Consider the following 17,346-nt stretch of genomic DNA (forward strand, 5'->3'; position numbering starts at 1 on the left):
CACACTCCTGCCTGCTCTCTTCTTCTGTGTTCCAAGCCTGTGACCCATTGAGGTGTGGTGTCTAACAGCAAACCTTATATAGAGCTGGGACTCTGGAGCTAGGTGGAGGGGAAAACCATCTCCAAATCTCCTCTGGGATTTTGTACCCAAAAGCTAGGCCTCCCTAACTGTGCCATTTATGTGGTCCAAACACTGCAGAGGGACTTAAAGTGGCTCCATATCAGTACAACCCTCTGGCAGCAAGAACAAGTGCAAATCCTTACTGAGGAGCCAGAGTCTCAACACAGGACTCAGAGGATTATGAGACAAAGTTCCAAAGGAGCAGGAGCACTCAGAGAGAAACCACAAAAGCACAAAGAAAGGAGCTGACGGGCAAGTGCCAGCAGACACAACTCCATCGGATTGATAGGAGTGGCATGCCCTTGGTGGAGAGAAGATGCAGGGGCGATGGGGGAGGATGCACTGTTAGGGAATACAGAACATCTTTTGTAACAGAAGACGTGAATTCCTGATTACTTTTAACCAAACAAACCATGACGTACCTCATGTTTCAAATCTATTGTAAAGTCGGACCTCAGGGACTCACTCTTTAACCTCTTGGTAAGCCTAGAAAATAGAGACAATTTGAGGGCTTTTCTTACACCAGAAGAAGCATCAAACAAGAATAAAACATTCTTGAGACTTTCCCATGTTTGAAAACAGGCAAAAGTATAAATTTTAAGATAAAAATAGGAGTTTAATGTCGATGAGACAAAGGACTGTGAAAATGCAAATTTTGCTGCAAATGCAGTATTCATTATTATAACATCTGGCAAATAGTGTAAAATATAATACAATACACTGCAATACAACAAATGCCTTTTTTAAAAAGCCCTGACGTTTATTGACCCCCTGATAATCCTTACACTAAATAATGACAGAGAAAGAAAAAAATAGAAGAACAAAAGCCTGCTTTTGACCCTCCAATTTTTAATAACCCAAATGAATTACAATTTGTGAAGATTTCAGTGGAAGAGTACATGCGGTGTGGGAGAAAAATGTTTTCTTGCTTAAAAAATATCCAATGGCTCCTTGCAATGCAGAATCAAGCCCCAAGCCCCTGGGCCGAGGCAGGGGAGCCCCTCCACGCCCCTCCACCTCCCCACCCCTCAGCACCCACCTGCCCCACGCAGCGCACACTCCTGCCTGCTCTGCTCTCCTGCTGCACGGCTGCCTTGAAAACCCTCACTCAGCCTTCACTTGGCAAATTTTCTTCAAGACCAAACTCAAGACCACCTTCTCTGTGAAACCTTTCCAGGCTTCCCCACCAGAATAAATGAAAACTTCCTCTGCTTCCAGAGGAGGAAGCACAGCCCCGTTAGCTCTGTCGCGTGCATTAGAGTCTGTTGTGCACACATCCTTCTCTGTGCTCCACCTTCCGTGTGATGCCAGCGCGCCCACTGTGCCCGGCCAGAGTGAGCACCCAGTGAGCAGCCTGAATAGACAAGGGCAGTATATTCTTTGATTCCAAGCTGAGGGGGGTAGAATTACATACTTACCAAGACCACTGGGATTCCATATGGTTCTATACTCATTACAGGGCTAGAGACAAGACCATTAGTTCCAATTACAAACCTCCTAATACATATTTTAACTATAAAGAAATAATAGTGATTTTAAAAGAGAAAGTAGTAGTAAGTTTCAAAAATGTTTACTGGGTTTTTAGCCTGGTTAAGCCACAAAGATTTATTCAAAACTGTACTTTTTATTAGAGGAAAGATAAAGAAGAGTTATAATTTAGGTTTAGTTATAGAGCATTTGTCTCATGGTTGATGCTAACATAGCCTGGTGGCAGTTGGCTCCAAAAGAAGCCCCATGCAATCTGTCAGTTCCTGCTCAGTCTCTGACCTCAGATTTGTGAGTTGGAGTGGGAGAGGGTACAGGAAGGGACTATGTTCTCACACACATTCCCATACACATTAAGAGAAAAAAGGTCTGCCCTGGCATGGAATCTTGTCCAGTTTGAATTCTACTCATTTGGAGCCAGTTTTTATAAATAAACTATATCGAGGTAACTTTGGAAACTGGACTCATGCCAACTGCCTCCAAAATCTGATCAGACCACATTTAGACTCAAAAGACAGAAAAAGTAACACCATGCCACAGGCAAGGGACACAAAGTTGTGACCAGAATCCAATGGCATGGGACACCCATTGTGAGATGGTCACACTTTACATGCCCCTTCTTAATAGACAGTAATCACTTCTGAATTGTTAGCCTAAATGTTCCATCTGCTCTTTGTCTTTAAGTTTCTTTCTCATTCAATTCTTGAAATTTTTTCTTTGGGGGGGGAACTGTGTATAGCAGCCCATGGAGTGATGGCTACCTCAACATCACCAACTTTGTGTTGAAGGGTCACCTCATGCGACCATGTGACACTCCGAGCCTAAGTCAATCAGTCACCTTGCAAACGCGTTTAGTTCTGAAAGTGTGCAGGATGTTCCCCCAACTTAAAAGGCTAGTTCCTAGTGGTGGGAACTAGTTTTCATTTTTCTATACACCAAGTGAGACAGCACAAGTGATTTTTAAATGCTAATTTTAGTAACCAACACCACCAAAAAAACAAGGCCAGAAATTTCAATTGCTTAGATAAAATATTTCCTCATTAAATATTCAGTTCCTGTCAAACATGACATTTGATATTAGCTTTCTTATTCCTAGAAGGTGTTAAGTCATGCCCCAGTAACAATTCTAAGGACACACCAGCTAGGCTGGAAACTACAATAGACGTAGGGCCTCTTCAACTCTATTCCAGGAAATCTTCCTATGAGACTTTTCTAGTCCCATTTGCGAGCCAGTCAACAGAGCAAGCTGTTGAAGGAAATCCAGGTAAGGTTTGCTGGTGGGAAAACAAAAGAGGGCAGTGACTGTGGTCTGTAATAACACTGTAATGACAGTTTTCTGTAATATCACCTAACTGAAGAAATCATCTTTTCGGAAATTAACGAGTTTCTCCAAAGATAAGCATGTTTTCATGGATACTGTTGTTAGAAGATCCCACAGGTGGATTGCCAGGAAATGTTGAACAGTGTTAATTCAAACCTCACTGATGTGAGACCGGTAGGGCAAATAACACTTTTGGTGGGAAATAGCCTAAGAAAGTATGTCTTGACTACCTTTAACCAGTTTTTCTGGTGACTTCAGCTCGAGAAAGACTTTTGTAACTGTAACTGTTAATTGTTGTCCTACCTACTAAGTGGGCTAGAAAGTCAAGGAAAGGAGGCAGAAGGAATCAGCATTCCTGTAGAGGGCGCTGTCCATCGCCTACACAATACAGTTTCCCCTTCCTTCTTCCCAAGAGATTCCAGTTTTGATTAATTCTTGAGCCCAATAAGTGGACTCCAGGGTCAGAATTAGTTTTAACCCAACCCAAGCACTGACATTCCCTGGCAGGTGTTAATAGTCCAGGAGTTAGTACACGCCTGAAGTTGATCCAACCAACTTCACTTGGACAAGGTCCAACTAAAGACTGAGGATAAGCACTTACTTCCATGGTTAGAAAGGTTCTGTATTTCTGGACATAAATAAAACACATTAGCCCATATTGCCTTGAAACCACAAAAGGGACCAAATTTAGACTTGACTGATGCTGTGTACTCAGCAGGAGAGACAGAGAAAACCAGGGTCCTCAGTAACACCGTTGATCTCCTGCAATAACCAACCAAGACCTCGCCTTCCTAGTACAGTAATTAATGTCCTTCATCCAGCCTGGGAACTGATAGAGCTCCCAATAACAGGAGGAAACCCAGGAAGCACACTCACTTTGAAACGGGGAGAAGCCAACTGGGAAGATCCTGTTTTGCAGTTGATGGAGCTAATTGGTACTTATGCTTCCTTTAGTTCTAAGTATAACACTAATTTCTTGCAAATAAATAAGAATGTCCTATTAGCTGTATCTAGGCCACAGACAGCTGCTATGCTAAATGGGTTATATAATTTTGTTTGTTTGATTACTTGTCTGTATCATGAGAAAAAGGAAATATGGTCTAAAATAAGTAGAATTTTGAATTTGGTCCTATGGTAGAGTCTGCATTTTTATTTTGTTTTGTTTTTGGTGGAAGCAAAAAGGGAGAAAAGGCAGGGAAAAGACCATGGGTATTAATTAACTACAAACATTCTATGGTTTGTTGGTAATTGTTCAGTGCTGTGAAGGCAGGCGACACTCAATGTGGAAGCTAACTGGTGCCCCCTTCCTCTATCATGCTATAGTTATGGGGCAAGTACTAGAAATCTTCTGAACTTGTGAAAAAGATTTGTTTTTTGGCCCCAATTACCTTAGCTGTAGCTCCCTACACATCCTACTGCAATGACAAGAGGACTTCAGTTTTCTCACAAATCTCAGTAGAAAACATATTAAGCTTGTCCAAAAGGGAGTAAGCTGGCACTTGTCAATGAGTGTTTTTGATGACTTCATAAACACAAAGAGAATGACATGCCTGTGGGACTATCTCTACAGAATGCCAGGCAATCATAACATAAAGTGCCCCCATAACGAGTCGAATATCTTAGCTAGTGCAGAACCTGCAGCCCCAGCTCACAAAGCCCCTAGCAGCTGGTCACATGGTGGCATGAGGTAGTTAAGAGATAAGCCATGGAACCTGCCAGTGCTTGGTGGCTTCTACACATGTGAGCAGTGAGGCCAGAGGGCAGAATCATAGACCCAAAGGTTTTGTAGACCACGTGATGCCTTAATGCTAGCATGGCAAGCAATCAGACTGGACAAAACGATCTTGTATAAGGACAGTGGGAGCCAAAGAAATGTTCAAGACACATCACTACCATCCATCTGGTTTAAAAAGGGACAGTAGATATTTCTTACACTTAACTCAATAAACAGTGAGTCGCATTCAGCATGGAAATAGGTTTCCAAAAAGGTCCTTGCTGGCTGGGGAAATTGGGATGGAAGAAGAAAGGTGAAACTCTCTAGACTAGTAGGATTTGGGTTCAGGATGAGAGGCCTCCAGGATCAGAGGGACAGCATGGTGGCTTCAGAGAAATGGTTATAATCCTGGGCTTACTGTACAGGTTCTTTGTGGGTCTGTCGGTTTCCTCTTTGGCCCTGGGGGAAAGAGGCACTGTCTGTACTCAGAGAGCATCAAGGACAGGTTATAGCTATACTTGTCCCTCTCTTAAGAGAAAGACAACTCTCTTCTCAGTTCCCCTGCACTCTGCCCCAGCCCTTCTAAGAATGGAGTAGGGAAACTGTGGATCCTCCTAGACATGCCTGGTGCAGACTGGGAGCAGGGTGTCTTTACTTGACTGTCTCAGGACAGGCGCAATGGTCAAGGCTTTTAGGTGAAGATAAAAGAATCCACTGTGGCCAGTTTAAACACAAAATGCATTTATAAAGGAATATAGATGACTCACAGTATTACTGGAAAGTCAGAAGACAAGACTCTAGGCAGAGATTGTCAGAACAATCCCACAGAAATGGGTGGTCAAGGGATTGTGGCCTCTGTTTCCATCAGGAAGTTGCTACACCAGGAAGCCACTCTCTCAGATGCCAGGCCCCAGATGACCCCTCCTCTATCATGACCTCTCAAGCCAAATGCATTGTCTCCTTCCCCATGTAACTCAATTCCCAAAAAGAATTTTCCACGGGTCATCTACCTGATGGCAGCTGCCTCCCGTGGTTGTTCCCTAGCAGTAAGGAAGGCTTAAACAATACAGGGTATTGTTGATGCCATTTTTGGATTCTCAACAGAAAATATTGTTAAGCTTGACAATATTTTGTCAAAGAGGGGGTTACACTGTAAGGAATTTTCAAGTATCAAGGGAGTTGTCAAGCAGCCACTAATGTCAAGGTATCTACTACCTGTATACCTACAACAGGCTAGGAAGCTTCTCAAGACTCTGAACCCTAGAAACAGCATACTTCATGTGAGAAATAACAGAAACCCTTTTGCCCTTGAAGACATAAAGGCCACAATTGCTTTATCAACTTTCCATTCCTTAAAAAACAAAAACACATAAAAATTAATCTGAAGTATTCAGATTAAAAAGGGCCTGTTAACTACCACATTTCTCTTGAATTACAACTTAATTATCTTCATTTTCCACATCTAAAAAAAGCATTCTAGAAATAAATAACAAAAATAAATAACAAAAATAAATAAAAAAGCATTACTGCAATTATATACACAAAGAGCTAGGTAAGACTATCTACATTGCCTCCTGTCCCTCCGTGTGGCCCGTGTTTAAGTATGTATACCCACGCACATGACTATTATTCAACTGCCAATCCCAGGTGTGTTACTGATTCCTTTTCTTACTGACTATCAAAGTCAGACCTATTGCTAATTAGATCCATTAACAACAGTAATAACACTTCTGAGGGTTGAGTTCTCAGAGCCATGTATGTGTCCTCCCTAAGTCTCACAATTTATTTTGTTTGTTTGTTTGAATTTTTATTGAATATATTGGGGTAACACTGATAATAAAATTATATTGGTTTCAGGTATATAGTTCTATAATGTATCGCCTGTATACTGTATTGTGTGTTCATCATCATCATTTATTATTCACCTTATTTTGCAGGTGAGTAATAAGGAAGCACAGAGAGGTTGAGTGATGAGTCTGAGGGGACTAGTAAGTGATGGAGCAGAAGAAAAAACCCCTCCAGGTCTTTCCACTCTACCACACACTGCCTATGGCTAAAAATCCATTTGAGATCCATCAATTAAAACACTCAGTGAAATTTTTAAAAAATCTAATAAATCCTTACTTGTTTAAAAGGGGAATACTAAGGGCCCAGCCAGCAGCAAAATCTGGATATTTAAAAACTGTAGGATTTTCAGAAAAGGCGTAATGGTGAATTATTGTAGATTCTTCATCACATAATGCTTTTCCTAAAAACCATTCCTGTTAAATAAAGATATAAAATGTCATTTTAAAAAAACATTTCATGTCACACCAAAACCAAAGTCATATCGTTAGTTTTAGTTAATTAAATATTCTAGGTAATGGAGAATTAGCACAGATTACATATTTTTAAATTTTCTTAACAAAAATATAATTAATACTCATGATAATTAACAGAGTATAATCTTTGTCTATAAAGAGAGTAATTTAATATCATACCATCAGGATAAACAAAATTTAGTCATTATACCATAAATATAAAAGTGGTATTTTACAGAATATTCCATATCGAAACACTATTAAGGCAAAGAAAACAGTTCACCTTATGCCCCACTCAGGTTTGCAAAGAATTTGAAAAATTCCTTCCAGGATCAGTGCCTATTTAATTCATTTATTCACTCCATTAACATTTATTATTAATTATTATCAATTAGCATTTAACTTTGATTCCACACCAGACAGGAATATAGCTAACACAGTAGTGGGGAGAGAGAAAATAGGCAAGTAAACAGTGAGCTCAGATAGTGACTGCAATGTGCTGTGATGGAAATATCAGAGTGACTGGGGACTATCCTGGAAAGAAGTGACAACTGACCTGATGAGCAGTACTATCAAGGAGCCAGCTATGCACAAACCTGGGGAGTAACAGTCAAGGCGGTTAATACAGAGTCCCTGAGATGGGAAAGAGTTTGATGCATTTGATGAAACAAGGAACTCCAGTGTGGCTAGAATATACTGGGAGTGAGGAAACAAGGTATAAAAGAGAGAGGCAGAAGGCACACAAGAGTGGGTTTTACATGCCAATGGAACGCAACACAGACTTTATTCTAAATGCAATGGAAGACTCCCACTTCTGGCCACAACAGAATAGCCTGGCTCAGGCCTACCCCCCACTGAGGACAAGTGTAAAAGCTGGAGAAAATACTGAAAGAAAATAATTGAGATCATTAGAAAACAACAAAGACAGATAGGATGTGAGGGCTAATATCCCAGAGAAAAGCGGTACCCATCCATGGAAACCCCATATTCACCTCGTTTTATGCTCAGGAATTTGCTGATTCCCAGAGCAGAGAGGAGCACACCACAGAAAGCAGCAGCTGAGGACTCTGCAACCTCAGTGGACTAAGACAGAGGCTGGAGCTGGAGACTACCCAAAAGGTAGAGATTTAAGAGGATCCCAGTGAAGTGAGCCCAAAATTCCACATGTAATCTTCCTTCAATACTAAAGCCAAAGGAAAAACCAAGAAGCAAGTGGAAAGCAGCAGTGGAGAGGAAGAAGAGCTGAGCAGACTTCAGCAGCCGTGTGACAGAGCCCCAGGCTGAAGTACAGGGTTTTTCAGGAGAGGAAGGGTCTAGAAGTAAGGACAAAGATGGTCTACAACATGGTCCACAACACAGAAGAACATTAATTCCTCTTGTAGGAAGGGATATCATCCACAAACTCTTCAATTTTTCACATAAAATATCTGGCACTTAGTGAAAAATTACCAGGCATGACAAGAAACAAGACCTCACCAAAAACAAAGAGAAAAATAAAAAGCAGAGACACACAGATAAATCAGATTTTGCAATTATCAAAAATATAACTGATTCATATATTAATGAAATAGATGAATAATTTTTTAAAAATATGTCTTTACTGATTTCAGAGAGAGGAAGGGAGAGGGAGAGAGAAAGAGAGAAACATCAATGATCAGAGTCATTGATCAGCTGGCTGCTTCCTGCACGCCCCCTACTGGAGATTGAGCCCACAACCCGGGCATGTGCCCTGACCAAGAATCAAACCACCATCTCCTGGATCATAAGTTGATGCTCAACCACTGAGCCATGCTGGCCAGGTAAGATGAAGAATTTTACCAAAGAACTAGAATATACAAACAAGAGTCAAATGAAAATTCCCAAAATGAATAATACAGTAACTGAAGTTAGGAATTCAAGAGGATATTAGACACAAGAGAAGAGAGATTAGTGACGTGTAAGGCAAGTCAGTAAAAAATATCCAGATTGATACATGCAACAAAGAAATCAAAAGGAGGAAAATACAGAAAAAAGCATAAGAGCAATATGGGACACCATGAAGAGGTGTAAAATAAGTGAAACTGAAAAGCAAGAATAGAAGCAGAAAAAGAATGAAACGGAAACAATTTTTGTAGAAATACAGGCTTAGGACCTTCTAAAACTGACAAAAGTCATCAAGCAAGAGATTCCAGCAGCTTTATAAACTTCAATCAAGACAAATACAAAGAGGCCCTGGCCAGGTAGCTCAGTTCGTTAGAGCATCATCTTGATATGCCAAGGTTGTGGGTTGGATCCCCAGTCAGGGCACATATAGGAATCAACCAATGAATGCATGAGTGAGTGGAACAACAAATCAATGTTTCTCTCTCTCTCTCTCCTCTCTCTAAAATCAACCAATCAATCAATAAAAATAATTAAAAATTTTAAAAGACAAATACAAAGAAAACTACACATAGGTATATGGTGGTTGAAAAAACATAAAGAGAAAATCTTAAAAGTCGTTGGGGAGGATATACACATTTCTTTCAAAGAAGCAAGAACAAGACATACAGCAGACTTTTCAAGAGAAAAAACAGAATATGAAAGACAGTAGAACAACATCTTTACAGTGATAGAAGACAACTTTGGCCAACCAAAAATGCTGTATCTAGTGAAACTATCTCAGGTAGAATGGGAAATCACTGAAAGTTTTCAAGCAGATAAATGATTATCATCTGAATTATAGAGAGGCTAGAGTATTAGGATGGCAAGAGTAGAAACCAGGAGGTGAGCTAGAAACTCTTGAGATGATGAAAGCTTGGACCTGGGTAGTAGTATTAAATACGGAGAGAAAATGCATGAGAGGTGCATTCTGGAGGTAGAGTCAACTGGACATGCTAATACAGGATTGAGGGAAAAGAGGAATTAGTCATGAGTCCTAGGTTTTTCATATGGGCACCTGGATAGATGGTGATGCCATTTCTGAGATGGGGAAGACTGAAAAGGGAAGGGGTTTAAAGGGTCATTAAGAGTTCAGTTTTGAACATGTTGAATTTGAGGTTCCTATTAGACAAATAAGTGGAGGTATTAAGTAGGCAGTTTGACATACAAGTAGGAAGCACATGGCTCATTCCCTTGGTTTCTTCATGCTCTGCTCAAATGTGACCTGATCAGTGAGGTATTCCCTGAACACTCTATATAGAATAGTAAGTCCACCCCCCAATCTACCCTTTAACCCTCTTATTCTGCTTTATTTTCTCCATAGCACCAATGAACATCTGACACATTATTTGCATTTTTGCTAATTGCTTATCTCCCCTCCAACAAGAATAAACCCTGCCTGTTGGTAGGGCTCTTGTTCATTCTACTCACTGCTGTATCCTCAGAATACCTAACATGTTCAAGGTGTTCACTAGTTTTTGGTTAATGAGTGGAGCAAGCTCAGGACAGCTTTAAAAAACAACCACCCACTATGAAAAGAAACTAAAGCATGTTATTTAAATCAGGTACCCTAAGTTCTAATAGTTTTACATATTTTCTTTTCCAACCATCATCACTACCCCTTATCAGAAAATAAAAGCAGGAAGGATACAGTATTATTTCTTACGAGCCTCCTTCTGCTGTGGTTGTGTCCCAAATACCTCCCAGGGTCTTAGTTTTGGTCAATTCAGCAGCAAGTCAAATGAACTGTGTGAAAGCCAGCAACATAACCTACATGTTTAGGTTCACAGTCCCACCTGATGGCTTTCTTCTTGATATTTTGTCTATAAACATATTAAGTCATCACTGGGAAAGAGGAATAATTATAAGGCAAATGATCTCAGCTTGAAAATTCAACATTTAAAAGAAATCAATAACATAGCACTTTATGAAACTACTAAACAATTACCAATATGAAAACCATCACATTGAACATACCATGTCAATATAGCTTATTTAAAGAAAATAAACACTTTGGTATATTTTAGCCCCTTCCTCACTAATCTTTCACTGTTATAATCTCCTGTTCCCAAAAGAACTTTATGCAGAATGTGTTTTTATGTTTTAGCTCCTAATGTCAGTGTTCAGCTATTATCTAGTATACAAGATCGTTTTTCAATATTTTTGTCAGGCACTATACTGTAAACTGCTTAGAGAGGTTAATACAGAATCTGTGGAAAGAGGCGCTCCCCCATCTTTCTTTTTTTTTTAGATATGTTTTTATTGATTTCAGAGAGACAGGAAGGGAGAGAGGGAGAGAGAAGCATAGATAAGAGAAAAACATAACCAGCTGCCTCCTGCACACCCCCTACTAGAGATGAAGCCCGAAACCTAGGCACGTGCCCTGACCAGGAATCAAACCAGCGACCTTTTGGTGCACAGGACAATGCTTAACCAACTGAGTCATACCGGCCAGGGCTTCCCTATCTTTCTTTTCTTTTTTTAATATCTCTTTATTGATTTCAGAGAGAGAAAGGGAGGAGAGAGAGAGATAGAAACATCAGTGATGACAGTCATTGATTGGCTGCCTCCCACACACCCGACTAGGGATTGAGCCTGCAACCCGGGCATGTGCCCTGACCGGGAATCGAACCTCGATCTCCTGGATCCTAGGTCGGTGCTCAACTGCTGCGCCACACCCAGCCGGGCTCCCCCATCTTTCTTAATGGTTACCTTAATGGCTTCATAATAAAGACAATTATACTGCAGATAAGCTGGAAAAGAATAACTCAGATAATGTTCTACTAATACCTTAGAATTACTCTTTACCAGCACCCATGTATCAGCTCCATTAAAAATAAAAAAGTAAAACTAAATATATAAATGCCAACTTAAACATTCAATAATAGGAATTGCTTGTGTAAACTGTGTCACACTTATAAGATGAAACTGTAAATAGCCATTAAAAATTATAAATACTGTCAAAAAACTGTAGTGGAATAATGCAAAATAATTAAAAAGTCAAGACACATGGCAAACCCATCCTTATATTAAAGGCATACAGTGGGAAAAAGAAAGGCTTCAACAAGATATGGAAATTTATAGAAATAACCTGGAAAGGCAATTTAACAAAGATTAATTATTTTAATAAAGATTCAATTTTTTCACTTAAAATATTGTACAACAGCATAAATTTATGTTAGTAAGAATGACAGTAAGATACTAAAGGGGAAAATGTCAGAATCAAACACTTATACTCCACCACATTACATCATATTATTTTTGTGTAGTTTATTTGTGTCAATATCCAAGCCAGACTTGCTTTATACTTTTATTCCTAAAATTTCAAATAGTAGGGGGAAAAAAAACCCACTGGTTTGAGCTAACTTTAAAATTATGTAATTTTTATTCCTAAATGTTAGTTTCAAAAGAAATAAAGCATACTAGACCCCCCCCCCCCAACCATGGCAGAGTTCAGAAAAGAGGGGGAACCATCTCACTTTGCCTCTGTTCTTGCTTTTCATGAACTTGCTTTGAACTTTTGAATTTATTCCAATTTTCATTAAAAAGCACAGTGAGTCATCATCTCCTAAAAAGAATTAGAGCTATGGATAATGGAAAAATAATCTTCAGGTGAAATGAACACTTGGAGGAGATTAAAACTCCTACATCCTGAAAAAGATTTGGGAGTTTTTCCCAAGTCAAAAGGAAACATAAAAACCTAACAAATGTTCTACATAAAACATGGCAAAAGGTACACAGATGCTGGTTAGCATCATCTGAAATATGGTCATAATTCTTCTCTCCTTTGAAGGAATTATTTTTTTAACCTAACAACTTTCTCATTCAATTATATTTGTATCTTCCCAGAAAGCAAAAGCATGAATAGAAATTACAATGGATCCTTCACACATTTAAACATCGAAACTGGTGGTTTTATAATAGTAACAAATGTTCCAGTGCTTGAGAAATCTAATGTTCACTGTCACTCAACTTTTGGCATCTATTACCAACAGTCCAAACAGGCAGCCAGAAGCCACCTTTCCTTCCCGGTGTCATCTTTAAATGCTGGCCCAGCTCTGAGTGAGCACCAGAACATAGGTGAGGCAGGTGTTCAGTGGTATCAGAAAGGGTCCATTCTGTTTATTCCAAGTTTAAAGAATTCTATAATGTGATCAGGGTGTAACCTGGGCTTCTCCAGGAGAATGGAGCAGCCTGATTATTCTTGACATGTCTCTTGAGTCAGCCCTCTACACTTCCAGGGGCCCTGAACAGAGCCCAGCAGGAAAGCTGACATCACAGGATTATTTACTTGTTCACAAGTGTTTATTGACCACCTATTAAGTGTTCAACCCTCTGCTCATGCTGGGGCTTAGAGGTAAACAAGATCCAATGGCTACATCTTATCTTCACAAAATAAAATTTGAAAATATGAAAGCAGTGAATTTCTAACGTAAGATGCATCCCTTCTCACCTCCAGACCTTAAGTATAACTGCTTAGAACACTCTCTCTTCTGTTAACGCCTACTCATCCTACATGACTCAGATGAAATGTCACTTCCACTCGTGACCTTCCCAGATTAAATCTGATGCCCAGCTATGTGCTTCTAATAGCACCTCACGTTTTCCTTATTAAAAGAGGTCTCACTTTTAACTTGCTTCTTTAATGGTCTGTCGTCTTCCTGCTATCCTGTACCATCTATGTGGTGAGGACCCTTGTCTGTCTGTCCTGCTATCACAGTGGTACTCAAAAACTATTTTTTATCTAAAATACTATATGGTCACTGTTCATAAAGAGAAACATTTCTCAACTCTGGGTTATAGTTTCTTAACTTTCTGAAACTGCTAGCACATATAAGTAGATTTTTTTTTTTCATTTAAGAACAGCTCATTGTATGTTCCATCCCTCTGAAAGCTACAAAGCTTAGAGAGAATTATTTAACATTGCTTCCAAATATTCTACTATTATTCCATTCTTTTTCATTTTAAATTAAGTGTTTTATTAAGTTTAAAAACCTCTTGGTCAAAATCTTCTTTTAAGCATTTTCCCCAAAAGAAAAATAGTGGTATAGACACTATATTCACCTTTGAGGGGTCATATCTTCTGAGTGTTTTGAGGAGTCCTGGGACTTGTATTCTTGTCTCTTCTTCACAGAAGAAAATCCATGATGAATTTCTGCTATATGTTACAGAAAAGCTGACAAAAGGAAACAGGCTATAGTAAACACTTCCATAAAGCAAGTTTATAATAAGGTTTAAAACTGATAGGCAGGAAATGGATGAAAGGCATATAAAATGGCAAGAAATCTAGATTTTTTTCCTTATATTTGTCAACATAAAGTTTCGTAAAACAGGAAAGCCAAATGCTAATGGTTTATACAACAGCTAGAGTTCTTAAAGTTAATTCTCTCCATAATAATGCCAGTTCAGAAGACAGATAATTTTCAAATATAAGTATCAAATATATAGACATTTTTTCTTTTAAAAAAGAAACATATTTGAAAATAAAAGCCATTAGTGGTTAGAAAGGAATTGAGCTAATGTAGTAGTCATAAAAAGCAGAGTTCAAATTTACTTCACTTACTGGCTACGAGATAAAAACACCCTCTTACAAGACAACTAGGGAGCTTACGAGTGTCCAGGTAGAAACGTCAGGAATTGACACATTTCCAGTTAAACGTACTGTGGTAACAGTGGAAGTATGGTCCATGCACCTTCCTGCTTAGACAGCTCGTGAAGCAGAAGGACAGTGGGGAGCTCCTAAAGAAATACAGTGCAGTAATATTCCGTATCAGTCTTATAGTTCATACAAGTTCATTATTTAAGAAGAGAATGGTTTTAATATATATCTTTGCAGTTAAATATCAAACAAGCTTCATTTATTTATGTTATGTAGCATTTATTTTAACTTCCATGTACAAATATGAAATGCATAAACAGTAATCAAAGGTTAAATCAGACTAACAACATGGCATGTGAGAGAGAAAAAGCAAGCCTAAAGGCTAAATTAACAGCTGCCCAAGATGATTCAGGGCTTTCCTACTGTTGAGTCTAAATTATTCAGTAATTTTTACTGTCTTTTAAAAAATTGCTATAAATGTTTTACATATACACACATCTTCATGAGGGGTTATTTAAGAACAAATATCATGTGTGAAGAAAACTAATAAAGTTAACATTTGCATAAAAATTTCAAATAATTATGGAAGCATGCTAATATGAGCTATCTAGAAAAGAAACAGTAAATACTAAAAAAAGTTTTATAAGAAAATAAGTAGCAAATGAGCTATTATGTAGCAATTGAAATTATAATAGTGAAGACTATATAACAATGGAAACATCTTTATGTTAAATGGGAAAACACATGATTTCAACAACGTAAAATAAATTCATACAAGAGAGACTAGCAAGGAACCAGAAAAATTAAAATATTCATGTCAAGATGACAGAAGTTATTACATGCATGCTTTAAAACCCCTTTAATGCAGTTAAAACATAGGTTAGTTTTAAAAATGTTTTCAGGAAAAATGAATGAACCTCAAAACTTTTCTCCCAAATGAGTACTATCCTTCCTAATTATAGAAAATACAGAGTGGGCAAAAACAGGTTTACAGTTGTGAGTATGCAGAAGTTTATTCTTGTAATATTATTTATTAATTATTCTATTATTTTCCATATGAACAACTGTAAACCTACTTTTGCCCCACCCTGTATGTAAGTGATGCCACTAGGTATTACACCTTGACAGATAATGTCAGCAGAAAGGCTGTGAGGGCACTTTCCTGGCAGAGATGCAAAGTCAGGCTTATGAATAATTTCTGTCACAAGAAAAGTGCAGCAGGAAAAGTTTCCATCAGCACAAAGGGGAAGTTAAATTCTGGACTAAAATAAACTCTATGGATTAGTGGTGAATTGTAACCATTCCTATCTCCATTACTTCTTTGCTCACTAAATCATATGCCTGAACTTCACTTGGTGAACACAAAAATGGCAATCAAGCTTTCTGTACCCCTGTATCAACAAACAGAAACACTTCCAAAACTCAGATGCTGTGTTAGTAACTGTCTCCACAGGGGTATGAATGACTTTGTCTCAAATATAAGACGTTCTACCCTGACGCTCAGAAACCTGGTCTTGATTTAACTTCACTAAGCCAAGATCATTTTATAAATAAATTTTTGTCTACTAATAATACTAAAAAACCCCCAAGAGCTTTTATTCTTGTTTTATATAGTACACCTATATGTACATGTGTGTACATACTCATGTATGTATATATGAATATATTCTGTGTATGAACGCAAAAGACCTAGATATACATATACTCATGTGTATTAGCACTTCTTAGATACAATAGTTTAAAAGGTCACAATAAAATTTTCCATCAAATGGTCTTATCCCAGATCTTACCACTTGGAATTGTAATCATTCTATTCTTTCTCTCAGTCTAACACCACCATGGGGTTTAGACCTCCTTAAGGTATCATGTGACCTACCTAAGGCACCTTAGATGCAAAGTATGTTTTTTCAATATGTAATTTGGATGAATGACTGAGAAACAGTTTTCAAATAAAATCAAGGGGAAAGTATAAGCTATAGCAGAAACACTCATTCATGCAGCCGTCTGCCTTCTATTTGAGCTGTGAGTATGCACCAAACCCTGCTGCTTCAAAAGTAAAAGGTAAGACAAAATCTTATCAATAGGGAAACAATGCCACAGCAGAGGCCAGCATAAAGGGCCTAAAAATACAAATGATCAAGTGTGGGAAAATGACAGAAAAGGGAAAGAAAATGAAAAACTGACAATGATTTAAACTTTTTATGTCACCTCCACCTGTCTCGTTGAACCAAAGTCAATCTCCACTTCCATCTTTAGCACCTACCTATATCCTAACAAGCACTTTAATCTCAGAAAGCCCACTGGACTTTCAGTCAGTACTTCCTTTGAACATATTTCTTACCAAGGCATATATTCAATAAAGCCGCTAATAATTACTGAAAACAAACAAGTCCAAAAGCAACACTAACTCATCACCTGGTTGTTACACATATTCGTCATCTTCATTAGGGAACCAGGCTCGACTCCAGAGCTGAGCACTGTAAAAACGCTCTGAGAGTAGAGAAAGCCCATTATTCTTGAAACAGTGGGAAAGTCATGAAAAATTTTTAGCTAGAAATATGAATATTATGAATAAAAAAGCCAACATTTGAACATGGATGAAAACAGATATTAACATTTAAAATATCACAAATTACTTTCATTATTAGGCAAATTTGGTTTTGAATCACTTTAGTTTTCCTGCCTCTGTCTGGAAGGAATTCAACTCATTTAACCCCATGCTGCTGGCGTTTTCTCCTGTCCACAGGCTGCTTCCCAGTATTTGTAACCTCTCCATCACTTAATTAAAAATATAAGCCTAGCAGTACATGAGTTTATGGTCTGATTCAGTCTCACTGTTCAGTCCAAGTACTAAATTAGAGGCAAAAGCCCAGACATTGTTCAGTACAAGGCAAAAGTTCTAAAAGGC

At 38.4% G+C, this 17,346-nt stretch overlaps 1 protein-coding gene across 2 annotated transcripts in view; it reads right to left on the minus strand.

Moving 5' to 3' along the window:
* B3GLCT (beta 3-glucosyltransferase) overlaps positions 1-17,346 on the minus strand; it is a 103,392-nt gene that overhangs the window by 41,995 nt on the left and 44,051 nt on the right. For both annotated transcript variants that reach the window (XM_087814428.1, XM_087814427.1), the window contains exons 5-8: positions 14,502-14,578; positions 13,904-14,015; positions 6,765-6,901; positions 543-606 (exon numbers count right to left, since the gene is read on the minus strand). In XM_087814428.1, coding sequence (XP_087670554.1) covers positions 543-606; positions 6,765-6,901; positions 13,904-14,015; positions 14,502-14,578 — 390 coding nt within the window. The remainder of the gene's footprint in view (positions 1-542; positions 607-6,764; positions 6,902-13,903; positions 14,016-14,501; positions 14,579-17,346) is intronic.

The sequence above is a fragment of the Miniopterus natalensis genome, chromosome 2, assembly GCF_054644295.1.
Source record: "Miniopterus natalensis isolate mMinNat1 chromosome 2, mMinNat1.hap1, whole genome shotgun sequence".
Lineage (NCBI taxonomy): Eukaryota > Metazoa > Chordata > Mammalia > Chiroptera > Miniopteridae > Miniopterus > Miniopterus natalensis.